Genomic DNA, 20,131 nt, shown 5'->3' on the forward strand with positions numbered 1-20,131 from the left:
AGGCTTTCCACTAGATGTTGAAACATTGCTGCAGGGACTTGCTTCCATTCAGCCATGAGCATTGGTGAGGTCGGGCACTGTTGGGCGATTAGGCTTGGCTCGCAGTCGGCGTTCTTCCACACCGATCTCGACAAACCATTTCTGTATGGACCTCGCTTCGTGCATAGGGGCATTGTCATGCTGAAATAGGAAAAAGGCCTTCCCCAAACTGTTGCCACAAAGTTGGAAGCACAGAATCGTCTAGAATGTCATTGTATGCTGTAGCATTAAGATTTCCCTTCACTAGCCCGAACCATGATATTACAGCCCCAGACCATTTTTCCTCCATCAAACTTTGGAAACTCATTTCATGAAGCTCCGGACTAACAGTTGACGTGCTGCCGTTGCTTCCAGAGGCAGTTTGGAACTGTAGTGAGTGTTGCAACTGAAGACAGACGATTTTTATGTACTGCGTGCTTCAGCACTCGGCGGTCCCGTTCTGTGAGCTTGTGTGGCTTACCACTTTGTGGCTGATAGACGTTTCCACTTCACAATAACAGCACTTGCAGTTGACTGGGGACAGCTCTAGCAGGGCAGAAATTTGACGAACTGACTTGTTGGAAAGGTGACATCCTATGATGGCCATGTTGAAAGTCACTGAGCTCTTCAGTAAGGCCATTCTACTGCCAATATTTGTCTGTGAAAATTGCATGGCTGTGTGCTCAATTTTATACACCTGTCAGCAACGGGTATAGTTGAATCCACTAATTTTGTAGGGGTGTCCACATACTTTTGTATATATAGTGTGTATATATTACATACTTTTTTAAACGGTGGACTGCCCCACTATAAATTTAATTGTGTGCATAATTTCCAATCACCCATAMATTTTTGTTATTTTTTAAATATATTTTCCTTTATTATTTTCCACTACCACCCCTAATTGCAGTAAACTAATGGACAACAATACTTAGGTTTCTACTTCCAGCCAATACAAACTATATACATTTTATGGACACTGTACATTTTACTTGACTTATTATTCTTTAATTATTTTTTCAGCTACCCTTTCTCTGAAAACCATCCAGTTTTGTATCCCTTTTAATATATATATATATATTTATATTAACTCTGCAAAAAAAAGAAACCTCCTCTCACTGTCAACTGCGTTTATTTTCAGCAAACTTAACGTGTAAATATTTGTATGAACATAACAAGAATCAACAACTAAGACATACTGAACAAGTTCCACAGACATGTGACTAACATAAATGGAATAATGTGTCACTGAACAAAGGGGGGGTCAAAATCAAAAGTTACAGTCAGTATCTGGTGTGGCCACCAGCTGCATTAAGTAYTGCAGTGCATCTCCTCCTCATGGACTGCACCAGATTTGCCAGTTCTTGCTGTGAGATGTTACCCCACTCTCCCACCAAGGCACCTGCAAGTTCCCGGACATTTCTGGGGGGAATGGCCCTAGCCCTCACCCTCCGATCCACACAGGTCCCAGACGTCCTCAATGGGATTGAGATCCGGGCTCTTTGCTGGCCTTGGCAGAACACTGATATTCCTGTTTGCAGGAAATACGCACAGAACGAGCAGTATGGCTGGTGACATTGTCATGCTGGAGGGTCATGTCAGGATTAGCTGCAGGAAGGGACCACATGAGGGAGGAGATGTCTTCCCTGTAACGCACAGCGTTGAGATTGCCTGCAATGACAACAAGCTCAGTCGATGATGCTGTGACACATCCGCTCCAGACCATGACGGTCACCTCCAAATCGATCCCGCTCCAGAGTACAGGCCTAGGTGTAACGCTATTCCTCGACGAAAACACACTTTTGCCAGTCCTGTCTGGTCCAGCGAGGGTGGGTTTGTGCCCATAGGCGACATTGTTGCCGGTGATGTCTGGTGAGGACCTGTCTTACAACAGGCCTACAAGCCCTCAGTCCAGCCTCTCTCAGCCTATTGCGGGCAGTCTGAGCACTGATGGAGGGATTGTGCATTCCTGGTAACTCGGGCAGTTGTCATCCTGTACCTGTCCCCCGAGGTTGATGTTCGGATGTGCCGATACTGTCCAGGTGTTGTTCCACGTAGTCTGCCACTGCGAGGACGATCAGCTGTCCGTCCTGTCTCCCTGTAGCGCTGTCTTAGGCGTATCACAGTACAAACATCTCATGCCTCCTTGCAGCATGCCTAATGCACGTTCACGCAGATGAGCAGGGACCCTGGGCATCTCTCTTTTGGTGTTTTCCAAAGTCAGTCGAAAGTGTCCTAAGTTTCCAACCTGTGACCCATATTGCCTTACCGTCTGTAAGCTGTTATTGTCTTAACGACCGTTCCACAGGTGCATGTTCATTAATTGTTTATGGTTCATTGAACAAGCATGGGAAACAGTGTTTAAACCCTTTACAATGAAGATCTGTGAAGTTATTTGGATTTTTACGAATTATCTTTGAAAGACAAGATCCTGAAAAAGGGATGTTTTTAACATTCTATTGKTTTTTGTATAATCATTTAAATTGAATCTGTTTTGAATCCGGGGTTGTTGTCATGCATGTTAGTACACAAGTGTTTCCCCAAGTTAGAGACAAAATGTTGCTGTTTTAAAGATCATTTCCTGCAATAACATACATTTTGCTATGGGGCTGAGGGAACATTTTACAGTTTGAAAGCCAATTTCCTGCAATTCTACACATTTTGTCTTGGCTCATGCTATCTGAGTGACATATAACTAAATCAATGGGGGCGCCATGCCATTTTGGGACTTTTAGATTCTCTCTGACTGTCTAGTTTTACCATACCAAAAATACCCCCTCCCCCCCATTTGTATTTATTTTATTATAATCATAATTTTATTTTTTAGGGGGGGGGGGGGTCGGCCACGATTTTAAATTGTAACTGTGACATTACATGCGAGGGTTAAGTCTAAAGGTTATTAAGGTAGATGCTCTGCAGCACTAGCCTCCTGGGTGGGCTTTTAAATGTCAGAGCAGCGTAAGGAGCGGGTGCAGTCAGGAAAGCTGTGTTGTAATTGGCTGAGTAGCATTGGGATTATTAGGGGTGTGGTACAGTATCTAGTATGGAATGTGTATGTGGTTGTGCTCCACCAAGTCCTGACTCTCAGTGCCTGCCCCTGCCAGTTAACCACTAGGTCTGCACACACCCTAGCCTTTTGAAGCACCAGGGCACTTTAATGGGCACAGTAAAGACTGCTTTCCCAGAACAGATGTTATTGATCTTTTACAGCTACTTTGCACTAAAGGTTTGTCTGTTTCTCATTAGCTTGAATAGAATATTCACAGAAAGTAACCGAATGTCATTTATTTTACTGCATTTGATAGTCTTAAAGTCTACCTCTACGTTTTATTTTGTGTTAGAAATAACAGGTTTGGGTTGGTAAAATTTTAGCACGACATGTTCTCAAATCTTTGTCTTCCTCGCTCTATTTTTCCTCCTTGTTCTGTCTTGGCCTCCCTCTCATCCTCTTCCTTCAATTTCTCTCTTTCTCCTCCCCTTCTCTAATCGTCCATCTCTCTCTCTTTCCCTCCACAGCTCTGCCAGCCCTGCACACCCATGATCCAGCAGGCAGCTGATGGAAGATCCGGTTCCCAACTTGCCCACCATGGTCTCCAGGCTACCCAAGTTTGGCTCGCGCCCCACGGCCGTGGCTGCCACCGCCCCACTGACCAATGGGACCCGCCACCACCCTGCCTCCAGCACCACAGGCAAAGGGTTACCCACTACCACCACCAGGCAGAACGGAACAATCCGTATGCCCTCCTCCTTCTCTCTGAAGGGGAAGAAGGGGAAAGGGGGAGACCCTGTGGAGAGGGGGGTGGACTCATGGGAGGAGCACAGAACTGGAGCTGGGCATCACCCCCGACAACCGCAGCACTTACCAATGGTGGTACGGGAGATTAAGAAGCCGTCTAGCATGCCTGCCACAGTTAAGGTACAGGGGTGTGCTTCCACCTGCCCCAGGACTATACGCTCCAGAACTGGGTCTCGCGGGGCCATCCCCAAACAGGCCTTGTCTGGACARAGTCTCGGCAATGGCAAAGCGGGTCTCAACGGCCAGGCGGGTGGTGGTGGGCGGTCTGGGACCGGTTCACTCAGGCGGGGCCAAAGCCGTGGTTCTCCCCACAGCAACCTGACCAGCAGCGTATCCCAGTCCAGTGACAGCCTGGAGACGGCCACAGAGGAGAACATGTTGCGCTCCCAGAGCCTCACCCACGTCAAGAGGATCCCCTCCCCCACCGAGCCACCCATCATCCGCTCCTACTCCTTCAACAGGGCCTCGGAGCTTGCCAAGGAGCTGCCCAGGCCTCTAGCCAAGTCCCCGCTGGTCAAGACATCTCCCCTGGCCAGACCCACCACTGTGCTGAGTAGTGGGGGGAGAGGAAAAGGCCTACATCTTAGTAAGGGTTTACCTAGGCCAGGCAGGGCTGGGGTGGGAACAACTAGCTGCATCTTGCCACCCATCACACTGAGGAAGTCCTTACTACCTAGTTCAGCCTCCTCCACCACCAAGCCTTCGGCCCTCAGCTACAGGCTCACACGACCCTCCCTCATCAAGCAGCCTCACCCTGTCCTGGCCACCACCTCCCAGAAGGTCCATGGCAACAGAAAGGAAAGCGAGRGGAGGAGGAACTCGGTGGAGATGCCCCCTGTCACCCCAGACCCGATCRGCATCACTGACAGCCCAGGGAGCACCACAGAGGGCCTGCTAGAGGAGCCTGTGGGCCCCAGTGGGGTCCATCCCCTGGGGGAAGGTCTGGAGGACATGTCACTCTCATCCACCTCCTCGCTGGAGCACGACGACACCAGCGAGGAGTACATGGACGATTTTGACAACCTGGGAAATGGAGGAGACGGCATTCTGCTGCTCCCGGCCCAGAACGGAGGGCTCGACCAATCACAGCCTGACTTGGATGATGACAACGCAGACGTCAACCGACGGCACGGTGGAACCTCCATGACTGGCCTTCACAGCTTCCTGTCTGACAGTGTGGACTGGGCCAGGATAGGACTCACTGGTAAGATTTCACATTAATCAAAATAATTGACTTGAAAGACTAAGGGCCGGTTTCTCAGACACAGGCCCTAAATGACATACCATAATACTAACCAAAACAAATGAACTAATATTCCCTAAGTGATTAGGTAGCAGGCGAGTAACACCTCTTCCTTCTCCTCTCTGTTTTAGGGGGGTTGTCTCGGCGTACTAGCCAGGCCCTGTCTGGGGGTGCAGAATACCCCCTTGGCTCATCTCTGGACCTGTCCCCCTCAGACTCTGGCTCGGGGGGGACCTACATGTGGGACGAGGAGGGTCTGGAGGCCCTTGGGACCATCACACACCCCTGTGGGAGTTACGACTCAGACCTCAACAGCATGGTGGGTCTGGATAGAATACAATACCATTTAATATAATACACTATATATACAAAAGTATGTGGACACCCCTTCAAATTAGTGGATTTGACTATTTCAGCCACACCCGTTGCTGACAGGTGTGTAAAATCGAGCACACAGCCATGCAATCTCCATAGACAAACATTGGCAGTAGAATGGCCTTACTGAAGAGCTCAGTGACTTTCAACGTGGCAGCATCATAGGATGCTATCTTTCCAAAAAGTCAGTTCGTCAAATTTCTGCCCTGCTAGAGCTGCCCCGGTCAACTGTAAGTGCTGTTATTGTGAGTGCTGAAGCGCGTAGCTCGAARAAATCGTCTGTCCTCAGTTGCAACACTCACTACCGAGTTCCAAACTACCTCTGGAAGCAACGTCAGCACAAGAACTGTTTGTCGGGAGGTTCATGAAATGAGTTTCCATGGCCGAGCAGCTGCACACAAGMCTAAGATCACCATGCGTAATGCCAAGCGTCGGCTGGAGTGGTGTAAAGCTCTCCACCTTTGGACTTCGGAGCAGTTGAAACACGTTCTCTGGAGGGATGAATCACGCTACTTGCCCAAATGCATAGTGCCAACTGTAAAGTTTGGTGGAGGAGGAATAATGTTCTGGGGCTGTTTTTCATGGTTCGGACTAGGCCCCTTAGTTCCAGTGAAGGGAAATCTTAATGCTACAGCATACAATGACATTCTAGATGATTCTGTGCTTCCAACTTTGACAACAGTTTKGGGATGGCCCTTTCCTGTTTCAGCATGACAATGCCCCTATGCACAAAGCGAGGTTCATACAGAAATATTTTGTTGAGATCGTTGTGGAAGAACTTGACTGTCCTGCACAGAGCCTTGACCTCAACCCCATCAAACACCTTTGGGATGAATTGGAATGCTGACTGCGAACCAGGCCTAATCGCCCAACAGTGCCCGACCTCACTAATGCCCTTGTGGCTGAATGGAAGCAGATCCCTGCAGCAATGTTTCAACATCCAGTGGAAACCCTTCCCAGAAGAGTGAGGCTGTTATAGCAGCAAAGAGGGGACCAACTCTATATTAATGCCTATGATTTTGGAATGAGATGCTCGACGAGCAGGTGCCCACATACTTTTGGTCATGTAGTGTAGGTAAATGTCCTCCTTTGACCTGTGTACTATGACAATGTGACAACCTCTATCTTTAAATGCCAGAGCATGGTTGGTTGTGTAGTCTCTGCTTCACCACAATGCCTGCTTTAGTTTCCCCTTAAAGTTATTTAGCTCCCAACAGGATGGATTAAGTTTTAATCCATCATCGGAATGGGAGGCGTCGATCTGCAGTAGTACTTTGGTCTCTACTGCACGTGTGTTGGAGAACAAGTAGGATGTGTTTCTGTTTTASCGATTGCGCTTAATCCTCGCTGGCTGTCATAATGCGTTTAACCTTTGTCCAATGAACTTTTACTTACACAGCTTTTTTAATAGTCAGCGTTTTACTTTCCCTGTTGCTGGTGTAGAAAACTTTCACCCTAGCTACTTCCCTTATGTGGATTATCCTKGGTGATTTGTATTCTAGAGGGTCGAACGTTGTCCTGCTGGCTTTGACCTTAATGAGCTCACTGCCTGGCGCTGTTTCTGTATGGGGTCTCTGCCCACTGTGTCACCGTCCCCAATCCTATATCACTACTCAGGACTTTGACCTACAGCACAGGTCCTCAATGGTGCTGATTTTTCTCTGACCAGTGTACTGTATGCAGTCTGGGTTTATGCCATTCAATGCACCACTCTGCTCCTGTACACGTGCAAGACCTCTACATACAGTAGTTGTCTGTTTTTTCTGTTGTCTGTTTGAATACTTTTAAAGTGCATCTTTCCTTACTAACTAACCACGGACCTGTAAGCGATTGCATGGTCTGCAAGCCTATTGCTTTCACCAATCTCAGTTTGTCAGGTTATTGATAAAAACATTTATTGAACCTTTATTTAACTAGGCAAGTCAGTTAAGAACAAATTCTTATTTACAATGACGGCCTACACCAGCCGAACACGGACRACGCTGGGCCAATTGTGCRCCGCCCTATGGGACTTCCAATCRCGGCCGGTTGTGATACAGCCTAGATTACATCAAGGAAGGAAGGAGGTAGTGCCTTGTTCTGCTGTCGGTTCCTTGCTACCCAGAATCCTTTGGACTTCCAACTCTGACATCACCCCGTTGAAATTTAAAGGATCCCGGATTGCACTAACCTTCTGAATTACCAATCTAAGAACCCAACTTCCTGTATTTTAGCAAATTAATCAGTGGAATKATGTTTTAATTCGAGGGCACCTATTGGCTGTTGCCACGGGTGATTTCCCTGAAGCCTATCATCTGTCCAGAAAAAAGGATGCAGCCTCAGGACCAGAGGCAAGCAGAAGGATTATATTGCAGTCATTACTGTACAAAGCACTTCTCTAAAAAGTGCTGAATCATTATGGCAGCATTATTAGAAGATAAGCTCAATACACATTGCAGCTCATCTCCAGTCATTTGTTTTAGTTAGGTCATGCAAAATACCTGGATTTGTTCCGTTGCTTTTGCTTCTCTGTTGGAAATGAAGTACTTACGGTCCAGCACCTCTCAATACCTGTTTAGGGGCTTAGTTCACAGCTCGGTACCGGTTTCTCGATAACGATGGTACATGGGCTTTAACGATGCATCTTGCCTACARCGGCCGAAGATGTAACATGYGATTCCCAAAACACCACGCAAAGTACGTTCGCTAAATGCATCGTTGAGGCCTGTGTCGATACTGATGGGATCGAAGGACAGCACTGCTCTCGGATCAGCGTTCTCCGGTTTCAATCKTACCTTATCATTAGAATTATTCCACAATAMTGACGACGGATCAGCTCCTAGAGAGATACGATCACCTATGGCAGCATATATTGAGGCATCTTTATTCTAATGCTTACCCTATGATGRTGCACTAAWTCAAGATTTGGCACAACATTGCACACGTTACAGATCATGAAATATATTGAGTCAAAACTGACAGACAGTAGGCTAGCGTACTAATAGCTAAATAAAACTCAATTGAATTAACATGAACTTMAWTTCAATATCATTCAAATATATAGCTCTATGTAGACTATAATGTACTTATCTTTTAGTACAGTCATCTCAGTTTTTATTTGAAGCATCTTCATATCCTTGTTATACAAAGAAATGGACAACTTTGTATTTGTAGTCACTGTCACGTTTGTTCTGAAGTTATCGGCGGTCACAGAAAGACAGATAAACATATTGATTTTGTGTTTGGTGGCGATATTCTGCGTATAAAGGGGGAAAATGTACTGTTAGCCTTGTAGTCACTGTCACGTTTGTTCTGAAGTTATCGGCGGTCACAGAAAGACAGATAAACATATTGATTTTGTGTTTGGTGGCGATATTCTGCGTATAAAGGGGGAAAAGACATCTCTTCTTCAAGTGGTCTGAGGCGGTCGTTAAATAACGAGTGTTTTTCAAGAGCAACTTTAGTAACGATGGTTTTGTGAAACAGCTCGGTGCTCCTACGAAGGATCTAACGAATAAAGTAGCCTTAAGATGCTTTTGGGAAACCGGGGCACTGGCCTATTTCCTTATATATTCAGCACAGCTCTTACTGTGATCTTTTCTAGGTTGTATTTAGTCTGATAATTTGGGGATTTTCCAGAAAGAGCACCTTCGGACAGGATAAACATATTATGACGTAATGTTTTGACCGTTTTACGAATAATTTTGAGTCATACAGTTGTGAYCCACGTCATCTAATAACATCGGCCTATAATCATCTAATGGGATCTCATAATAGTTTGACTGCAGCTAATCAGCGCCATAGACACACTGTTGTACAGTACATGCATATCTGTTGGTATGTTTAAAGTTGTACTTGAGCGACCTCTACTGGAGACTGTAAGCACTGCCACTGTTGCACAGACTTTTACAGTACGCTGTCTCTGTGCAGTGCAGAAGAATCCAGCTGTAGGATAGCATAGACGGGTTGGTTGTTTAGCAACAAAAGCGAGGCGTACGCAACTACGTGGCAAAACAGACGGAGTTGACTTAGATCAGCGGTCACCAACCTTTTCTGAGTCGAGATCACTTTCTGAGTCAAAATGCAAGCTGAGATCTACTGCTCAGATTTAGAAAAAAAAAACATAAGCCTATGCAACATTAACCAATTAAAAACAGTTCTGTAGCAATGAGGTTTGTGCAGTAGGCTATARGCCCAATACATTATCACTGCATATTGGCTATGGTTGAATCACCCTGCCAATGTTTTTCTTTTCAGACCATTAAAAAAATAGGTATATGATCGCACTGGTAATAGATCATTTGTTGTATTACTTGTGAGGCACAGCTGAGTGAGCATAGCATGCTTTTAAAAAGTTTTTACTTGACTTAGACTGACCGTCAGATGCAGGCCATGAGGGGAGGGAGCASCGCTRAGGCTGCCTCTCACCCGACTCATCATCCTCCGCTCCCCCTCTCAAGTCGCACTGCATTATTTCTGCCTCATGCACCAATTCATGTTGTTACCCCTGTGACCAGAGGAAGTGRAATAGTCCTTGATATTAAAGAAAGACACAAGCTGCTAATAATAAGGCACGCTTATGGAAACACTTTGCTATACTCATTCATTGCAGCTGCAGTGGTAGTTATAGTGTGAGTGGAAGTGGGGAGAACATGCATTTTATGGCTTATAAAAGTGTTGCCAGTGCCGGATAACAACTTTAAACATGAACTTWCTCATCAAATCAGCAGCTATTTGTTGTATTTGTTGAGTCTATCTCTAGTCATGGTTTTAAAAGTATTGAAATCTCACGGTATCAACTTTTCTGTGTGTTGGAGGCTTCTTTTTACAGTCTATGGCTTGAGGAAACTGTGCAGAAACAGTGATCTGATCTATTTGATTGGCCAGCGGTAGGCCTATAGGTGCACTTGATTTTCTCTCTGGCCTGCAGATTTCTACCTTCAGACATATGCAATTRTTCAAAATGGAAACACGGTGCCTTCCCRGCAGTAGGGCTGCTGAATCAAGTGCACCTACCGTCAACAGCACGAAACAAATATAAAAAAAGGAACGGAAGGCTTCATCATCGGGTTTTTTAACAGATATGTTTGGTGATCGACTAGGAATGCGTTGGAGATCGACCAGTCAATCGCGATCGACCGGTTGGTGACCAGTAGCTTAGATTGTCGACAAACATGTAAGCTTTATTTTGTCTCCCGATTTTTATTGAAAACAAACACATTTGCTTAATGAGCACTTGTCTCTCTGATAAATCATTACAGTTGTTGGTTAGATAGCTCGCGAATTTGAGCCATATTAGCATTGACATGAAATCAGTTGAAACACCCCAAAACAAGAAATGGTATCAATAACWAGCTGAAAGAAGCCACTTCGATTCCCCACATAGCTAGCAWGGATGACAAGAAGCTGTCATCTGGCTACAACAACAACATCCTGACTTCTGCCCCATGGAAGCGTGTACATTTGTTTTCGTGAAGTTGTCAGCTAACCCATCTGTTGATCAGCAAGTGTATTCACAGTTCACACTAAGTGTTACCTAAGACAGTACTGTATGAAGATAGGCTAAAACTGCTTCTCCAATAGAAATCCTCGATCACACTTGTAGGTGATGCCGTGGCGACGTTGGCTAGCTAAGCTCATGCGTAGAAACACGTCATCGGGTCTAACGGTCGTCTCGTGCCGAACTACGCATGTGCAGGCCGTCAAATCAAAGCCCCTCCTTCGCTATAAAGTTGTTTTTGACTCAAATTAAATCGTGTCAGTTTGTCACTTTCACGAGGTTGGAGTAATAACATGTTAAACTACATTGGCTCGAATTTTGATTTTGAGAAAATGAAAAACGGAGAAATAATATTTCACTTCTCCAAACCCCGGCCTGGGATATTAGGTCTTTCGCAAGCGTTCCCGGAATGTTGCACCTCTGGGTTTAGAAACTCTGTGATATTGCTGTCAGTAAGTGTGTGCCAGATAGATGAGATGCATTAGTTTCCAGTGCCTTCAGAAAGTATTCATACYCCTTGACTTTTTCCACATTTTGTTGTTTATAGCCTGAATTTAAAGTGGATTAAATTGATTTCCCCCCCCCCACCGGCCTACACACAATAGCCCCTATGTTTTTAGATTTGTTATGGCAAGCCAAAATGAGTTCAGGAGTAAAAATGTGCTTAGCAAGTTGCATGGACTCACTCTGTGTGCAATAATAGTGTTTACCGTGATTTTTCAATGACTACCTCATCTCTGTACCACACACATACAGTTATCTGTAAGGTCTCTGTCGAGCAGTGCATTTCAAACACAGATTCAACCACAATGACCAGGGAGGKTTTCCAATGCATCKCAAAGAAGGGCACCTATTGGTAGATAAAATTTGTTTAAAAAAGCAGACATTAAATATTCCTTTGAGCATGATGAAGTTATTAATTAGACTTTGGATGGTGTATCAATACACCCAGTCACTACAAAGATACAGGCATCCTTCCTAACGCAGTTGCCGGAGAGGAAGAAAATCGCTCAGGGATTTCACCATGAGGCTAATGGTGATTTTAAAACAGTTACAGAGTTKAATGGCTGTGATAGGAGAAAACTGAGGATGAATCAACAACATTGTAGTTACTCCACAATACTAACCTAATTGACAGTGAAAAGAAGGAAGCCTGTACACAATACCAGTAATGCTAAACATGCATTCTGTTTTTAGCAAGGCACTAAAGTAATAATGCAACAAATGTGGCAACGCAATTCACTTTTTGTCCAGAATACAAAATGTTATGTTTGGGGCAAATCCAATGCAACACATTGAGTACCACTGTYAATATTTTCAAGCATAGTGATGGCTGCATCATGTTATGGGTATAATTGATGAATTCACCTTTCAGCAGGAYCTAAAACACAAAGCCAAATCCACACTGGAGTTGCTTACCAAGAAGACAGTGCATGTTCCTGAGTGGATAGTTACAGTTTTGTCTTAAATCTGATTGAAAATCTATGGCAAGACTAGAAAATGGTTGTCTAGCAATGATCAACAACTAATTTGACAGAGCTTGAACGTTTTTGAAAATTATAATGTGCAAATATTGTACAATCCAGRTGTSCAAAGCTCTTAGAGACTTACCCAGAAAGACTCACAGCTGTAATCGCTGCCGAAGGGGATTATAACATGTATTGACTCAGGGGTGTGAATACTTATGTAAATTAGATATTTCATTTGCAAACATTTCTAAAAACATGTTTTCACTTTGTCATTATGGGGTTCTGTGTGTGTGTGTCTCTGTGAGAAAAATACAGAACAATAATCTTCAATATGTCAAGGGGTATGAATACTTTCTGAAGGCACTGTTACTGCTGTAAGATACCYGTATAATGCTTCTACTGAATTAAACCACGGAGACACTAGTGAAACTTCAGAAAGAAATTCGTTACGGTAGATTCCTTCAGAGTGATTCCTCACGAAACACAGACCCAATAAAATACAACATTATTTTGGGGATTTTCACRAAATGCAATCCATAGAATAGTTGRAGGAAGGATAGTTGACATATGTTTGACATTTGCAATCAAAAGCATAATTGATAAATAATTGATCAAAGTTGGCATATTTATGATATTTTGGCCTTACCCAGGCCACCTTTAAGACTCCATAGTGTTTCATCTGTAGATGGTACAAAGCAAGCATTGGTGCCTTATTAAGTTTTACCGTTTGCTCTGTARTACGAGTAGTATTTTGATTTCACCCAGCATTCTTTTACGTTCATTTATGAATATTGAAAAAATATAAACATGATTATTGAAAGTATACCATTCTTGATTTGGCTTTTWWAWWTTTTTTATATACAGTCAAGTGAAAAARAAAGTACACCCTTAGGAAAGTTGTCTTTGGACACATGGATATTTGAGCTAAATTCCAAACACATTCATTAAGGTAACCCWATTGAACAAATCACACATAAAAATAATGTTACTTTGAAAATGTTATGCAATTAAAATAAACAAAAATTGAATTTTCTTATGCAGAAAAAAYGTGTACACCCCTACCTTTACCATCACCTAAAATTAGGATCAGGTGCACCCAAACAGGTGTAAATGATTAGGGAATCATCACCTTGGGAGGGTCCAGCGATCTCAATTTGATATGCCCATAGAGTATATTATGTTGAACAATTATATTGAAAAATATGCCTAAATGTTATAAATGTGCCAACTTTTTGTCTGGGTTTCGTGAGGATTAACTCTTCAATATTCAGAACTTGAACAGGCAAGGGTCGTTTTCCACCCCAGAACAGATAAGGGGGTTTCAGATGAGTACATTGTAGGGCAACCTAAGGAAACGCAGACTTAGAAGATAGTAGCAGTGAGCTCATTATAGAGAGAGGGCGGGGGAAGGAACTCAAGAGAGCGATAAAAAGAGAGGAAAGGAGATATGGGGAGAAAGGCAGGGAACAGGAGTAAGTGGTAGAGAAGTAGGGAGCTCGATGGGGGAAGAAAGAGAGACCGACGGGGAGGCCGACGGGGACGAACAGAGACTGCCAGAGACGCGGACCTCTGGCAGAGACGCGGACCTCTGGCAGAGACGCGTACAGTGCCAGTGGCGAAGACGCACGCGGACAGCGCCGGAGACGAGGACCTCTGGCGGAGACGAGGACCTCTGGCGGAGACTAGGACCTCTGGCGGAGACTAGGACCTCTGGCGGAGACGAGGACCTCTGGCGGAGACGAGGACCTCTGGCGGAGCCGCGGACAGAGCCAGGGCCAGGGAGCCGCGGCCAGAGCCAGAGCCAGGGAGCCGCGGACAGAGCCAGAGCCAGGGAGACGCGGACAGAGCCAGGGACGTGGACAGGCAGTCAGGGAGAGAGACAGAGAGAGAACCAAGCCCTCTAAAACTGTCATGTCTGCAGCTCCGGGAATTGCCTTCCTAACGAAAATTGAATTTATTATGAATATCTGCAGGGGTATTAATGTCAAATAAGTTTAATTATGTCTGTGGTTGTGACATGATCGGGCCCCAAGCCGCACTCACCCAGTGGCGGCGGCTGCCTCGGTTTCTTCAGAGGCTTGTGATTAGCTTTGAAAAATGAAGGCCTCCTGTGCTGCTCTCTTTAAAAGAGGACAGAGAGAGCAGTGGTGCTTCACTAGGGACTGTTAGTTAAAGCACCGGCCCCGGAAGCGTGATTTATTCAGCCACAGCTATTTGATAGCCTTCCACGCTCCTCCAGACAGAGCAGGGAGCCCACTGTCATCATTATACAGTGACTGCTCTTCAAAATACTTCTAGAATAATTTTCAACCAGGCTGAGGTATTTGATTTAGATTTTTCATTATATTATTCAGTCCAGAGGTGGAAAAAATACTCTATTGTCATACTTGAGTAAAAGTAAAGATACCTTTTATTATAAAATGACTCAAGTGAAAGTAACCTAGTAAAATACTACTTGAGTAACATTTCAAATGTACTTAAGTACAGTGGTGGAAAAAGTACTCAATTGTCATACTTGAGTAAAAGTGCAAAGTGAAAGTAAATGCTACACATCAAAATCCTTATATTTAGCAAACCAGACAGCACATTTTCCTTTTTTATAACTTTTTTTGACAGCCAGGGCCAACTCCAACACTCAGACATAATTTACAAAGGAAGCATTTATGTTTAGTGTGTCCACCAGAGAAGAGGGGGTCGGGATGACCCGGGACATTCTCTTGATAAGTGTGTGAATTTGACATTTTTCCTGTCCTGCTAAGCATTCAAATTGTAACTAGTACTTTTGGGTGTCAGGGAAAATGTATGGAGTAAAAAGTATATATATTTTTTTAGGAATATAGTGAATTAAAAGTAAATATAAAAAGTAAATATAAATAGTCAAAAATGTAAATGGTAAAGTACAGATACTTAAGTAGTACTTTAACGTATTTTTACACCACTGCATCGGTCTTTGGCTAAAGCACACCCAACATCATTCACATGACCATCTGCAGACCAATGTCGACACACACAGGCCGGATGACTGGMTACTCATTCACTCCAGGATCCAGTGGAATGTAAAAGGTCCAATGCAGACCTTTTTCCATTTCTGGGTAACAATTCAGTACCTTAATGGGATTGTTTTCAAATCAAATGGGCAAAAAGAAACAAAAATAGCTTCTTAGTGTAACAGTTTAATTTTAGTCCGTCCCCTCGCCCCGACCCGGGCGCGAACCAGGGACCCTCTGCACACATCAACAACAGTCACCCACGAAGCATCGTTACCCATCGCTCCACAAAAGCCACGGCCCTTGCAGAGCAAGGGGAACCACTACTTCAAGGTCTCAAAGCGAGTGACGTAACCGATTTGAAACGCTATTAGCGCGCACCACCGCTAACTAGCTAGCCATTTCAGTTCTGTTACATTAGCAAATAACAATTTTTCAAGCAAGATGTCACCAGRTAGGCCAAAACGCACAGTTTCTAGTGGTTAAGGTACTGCATTTCAAGAAGGCAAAAGTAGCTTAGTAGTAGTCTTTGCAAATGAGTGTACAAAACATTAGGAACACCTGCTCTTTCTKTGACAGATTGACCAGGTGAAAGCTATGATCCCTTATTGATGTCACTTGTTAAATCCACTTCAAACAATGTAGCTGAAAGGAAGGGGACAGGTTAAAGAAGGATTTTTAGGACTTGAGACAATTGAGACATGGATTGTGTATGTGTGCCATTCAGAGGATGAATAACAAAATGTTTAAGTACCTTTGAACAGGGTATGGTAGTAGGTGCCAAGAGCACCGGTTTGTGTCAAGAACTGCAACGCTGCTGGGTTTTTCACGCTCMACGGTTAACCGTGTGTATCAAGAATGGTCCACCACCYAAAGAACATCCAGCCAACTTGACACAACTGTGGGAAGTATTGGAGTCAACATGGGCCAGCAGCCCTGTGGAGCGCTTTCGACACCTTGTYGAATCCATTCCCCGACGAATTGAGTCTGTGCAACTCAATATTAGAAAGGTGTCCTTAATGTTTTGTACACTCAGTGTATATACAGTGCATTCAGAAAGTATTCAGACCTCTTCCCTTTTAACACATTGATGATTTTTTTTTCTTTTCTCAGCAATCTACACACAATACCCCATAATGACAAAGCGAAAACTGGTTTTTTAATTTGTTACTGATCTGGGGAAGGGTCCCAAAAATTGTCTGCAGTATTGAAGGTCCCCAAGAACACAGTGGCCTCCATCCTTCTTAAATGGAAGAAGTTTGGAAACACCAAGACTCTCCCTAGAGCTGGCTGCTTGGCTAAACTGAGCAATCGGGGGAGAGAAGGGCCTTGGTCAGGGAGGTGACCAAGAAYCCAATGGTCTCTCTGACRGAGTTCCAGAGTTCCTCTGTGTAGATGGGAGAACCTTCCAGAAGGACAACCATCTCTGCAGCACTCCTCCAATCAGACCTTTATGGTAGAGTGGCCAAATGGAATCCACTCCTCAGTAAATGGCACATGACAGCCCGCTTGGAGTTTGCCACAAGGCACCTAAAGGACTCTCAGACCATGAGAAACAAGATTCTTTGGTCTGATGAAACCAAGATTGAACTCTGGCTTGAATGCCAAGTGTCACGTCTGGAGAAGCATGGTGGTGGCAGCATCATGCTATGGGGATGTTTTTCAGCGGCAGGGGCTGGGAGACTAGTCAGGATCGAGGGAAAGATGAACGGCTCAAAGTACAGAGAGGTCCTTGATGAAAACCTGCTCCAGAGTGCTCAGGACCTCAGACTGGGGCGAAGGTTCACCTTCCAACAGGACAACGACCCTAAGCACACAGCCAAGACCACGCATAAGTGGCTTCGGGCAAAGTCTCTAAATGTTAATGAGAGGCCCAGCCGGAGCCCAGACTTGAATCCGATCTAACATCTCTCTAGAGACCTGAAAATAGCTGAGCACTCTTTTCCTCACAGAACCGCCGCTGCTCTACGTCAGCCCACTAAACCGCCAAAGACGGGCCATGTCTAGGCCAGATTTAGCTTCAGTAGACTGAATTGTATCGATGCAGTGTTTCAGTGCACAAGGCTGTGATGTTCTAGTCACATGGTTTTATTGGGACATACAGTGTACATATCACGTCAGGTAGCAACAAGAGACCAGGTAGTCTGTATGCTTTGAAAGCCAATTCATATGTTGATAATGACTTTGCATGATCACTATAAATGCCCATCGGCGACAGCTATTGATTTGGCTCTTCTAGTCTTGTCCCCAGAAGGTTTTGTTTCCATGTAGCCTACGTTGCTTGTGGGAGACTTCTATTATAGTAGGGTGCTGTACATAAAACGTTGTGTGCAGACAGGCCACACGGTGGCAGTGTTGGTCCAAGATGGGTGTGATGGCTGGTGAAGGCTATAGGCCTGCAGGCTGTGGTAAGCATGTAGGGGAGTCACCATCGCCCTCATTCATGCTTCTCACAGCTCAGATCCCCACCACCCATCCCCTTATCCTCACTCCCTCTTTCGCTCACTGTCTCTTGCTCTCTCTGTCTCTCGCTCTCACACACACACACACGAACAGAACTAACTCCAGTGCATGGGAGAGGGCTAATTCCAGTGCGTGGGAGAGGGTAAACTCCAGTGCGTGGGAGAGGGCTAACTCCAGTGCGTGGGAGAGGGCTAACTCCAGTGCGTGGGAGAGGGCTAACTCCAGTGCGTGGGAGAGGGCTAACTCCAGTGCGTGGGAGAGGGCTAACTCCAGTGCGTGGGAGAGGGCTAACTCCAGTGCGTGGGAGAGGGCTAACTCCAGTGCGTGGGAGAGGGCTAACTCCAGTGCGTGGGAGAGGGCTAACTCCAGTGCGTGGGAGAGGGCTAACTCCAGTGTGTCTGGTCAGACACCTCATTGTTCTCCGTATTGTTTCACACTATCTAGAGTTCCTTGGACTTTGTGTCTCTCTTATAAATAAAGCCACCAAGTTGGATGGCATTGGCAATGCTTGGAAATTCAATGGCATTGGCAATGCTGCAATGCACCTGTATTCCAACAGCAACCGTAGCCAGAGTATTATCCACCTGCCCTCGTGGTTTTGTAAAATACAACAGACCATGTCTGGTAGAGGATACCAAGTACAGCAGCAGCAAATATAGTTGTGTTTAATCCAGCCAAGGTCAGAAACCTGGCCCCGAGCCCCTAAATATTTCCCTCCTTGGCAGCGTGCTGATGACCCAGAACCTCACTTACTCCTCGGCATCTCTCTTTCTCTCGCTCTCTCTTTTTTCCCCCCGACATTCCTCCCCTCATTCCTCCCAGATCATCACAGAGAGACTGCCAGAAGCCAGCTCTTTGAATCCCTGCACTGATTCTCACATCAAAGCTCTCTGGGTCTCTCTCGGCCTAATGTTCCGAATGGGCTCTTGATTAGCCGGTAGAGGTGGCAGCCTCTAGGTGTCTTTGTTTTAGTCATTAGGCTAAGCGGAGGCTCAGTCAGCCTATTGTGTCGATACTAAATAGGTCATGTTTACTGTGCATTRGGGACCTGGAATGAACTGTGTGATGGATGGATGGAATGGAAAGCCATACTAAAACCTACAGCGTACAATGGATCCCGTCGCTGCACAAAACACACTCTGTAATGCACTCTGAAATAACGCATACGCTTAGCTCATCATTCCCTRTTTCAATGTATTGCCCCTTTATACTCTTATGAGAAGGAAAGGAGAGCTAGGCTACGCTGTAATGGCTGTAAGGCAAAAGCAACCTCCCATTATAAGCTTTATGGTGACACAGGTGAAAGGTGACGAATAGTGTTCTCTCCCTGTGAATAAGCRTGGCGATAAGTGTCTCCAGTGTATCTGCAAAGCAACCCCGCTGCCTCCTCCGTGTGGCCTCGAAAGCATACGCCTGTAGTCAGTGCTCTGACACAAGCAGGATTTACTCAGTGCGTGAGCGTAGCGCCGATTTAATCAGGCTCGTGATGGGCCTGACCTTTTCCTTCCACTTTACTGATACTGCTTGACAATGTCATTACCCTTCAGCTTACTCTCTCCCTCTCCTAGCCTCCGCCTCTGACACACACTGCCAAAACGCATACCAAGGCGCTAAAAGGCTGATCTCTCATCTCCATTACTGCGGTAGACCTTTAGTGGTGGCTAGGACATAGCAAGGCCCATACAAAATTCTGCAACCTCAGTTTGTGTTTGGTCATTTCTGTTTGAGAATGATATTGAATGTTTGGTTCAAACACTGTGGATAGTTGTCTTAACTCAGTATGCTGGACGAGGCTAGGCTGGTCTCAATAAGCCAGTCCTGGTCTGGTCTCTCCTCATGACTCACCCGTTTTTAGCCCATTGAGACAGCAGCCCAGAGCCAGGATGGGCGGGTGAGAAAATGTTCTGACTGATGGTGAGTGGCTCTCTGTGTCGCACATCTCACTATTAGCCGTTGTGGCAYGATCATGGCCTGGGTCAGCATCGTGTGTAGTGTTCATAGCGGTCAGTATAGTGAGAGACACCCCAATGCCTCTCACTAAGGCCCCGATGAGTCAATGATGTTGAAAGGGCCGACGCCGCTATGTAAAACTTTTAATGGGGCCTTGTGCAGTTCAATTTGCCTCAATGGACTAAAACAGAACAACTCCTTCACCAAAAGGAGGTTCGGTGAGTCTCGAGGTTACATTGCTCATTAAGTTGTCACTTTGTGTCGTGCGTGGAGAACGACCGGGAGAGGTCATCTGAATGTTAATGCGATCACTCCACCAGACATCAATCCTTAAAGTGGACTCTCTCTCTC

General features: G+C 45.2%; 1 protein-coding gene across 3 annotated transcripts in view; it reads left to right on the plus strand.

Moving 5' to 3' along the window:
- Nucleotides 1-20,131, plus strand: part of ccser2b (coiled-coil serine-rich protein 2b) — a 133,519-nt gene that overhangs the window by 41,781 nt on the left and 71,607 nt on the right. For all 3 annotated transcript variants that reach the window (XM_070448265.1, XM_070448264.1, XM_070448266.1), the window contains exons 2-3: nucleotides 3,535-5,018; nucleotides 5,189-5,376. In XM_070448265.1, coding sequence (XP_070304366.1) covers nucleotides 3,575-5,018; nucleotides 5,189-5,376 — 1,632 coding nt within the window. In that variant the 5' untranslated portion in view covers nucleotides 3,535-3,574. The remainder of the gene's footprint in view (nucleotides 1-3,534; nucleotides 5,019-5,188; nucleotides 5,377-20,131) is intronic.

Source organism: Salvelinus sp. IW2-2015, linkage group LG18, assembly GCF_002910315.2.
Source record: "Salvelinus sp. IW2-2015 linkage group LG18, ASM291031v2, whole genome shotgun sequence".
NCBI classification, from domain to species: domain Eukaryota; kingdom Metazoa; phylum Chordata; class Actinopteri; order Salmoniformes; family Salmonidae; genus Salvelinus; species Salvelinus sp. IW2-2015.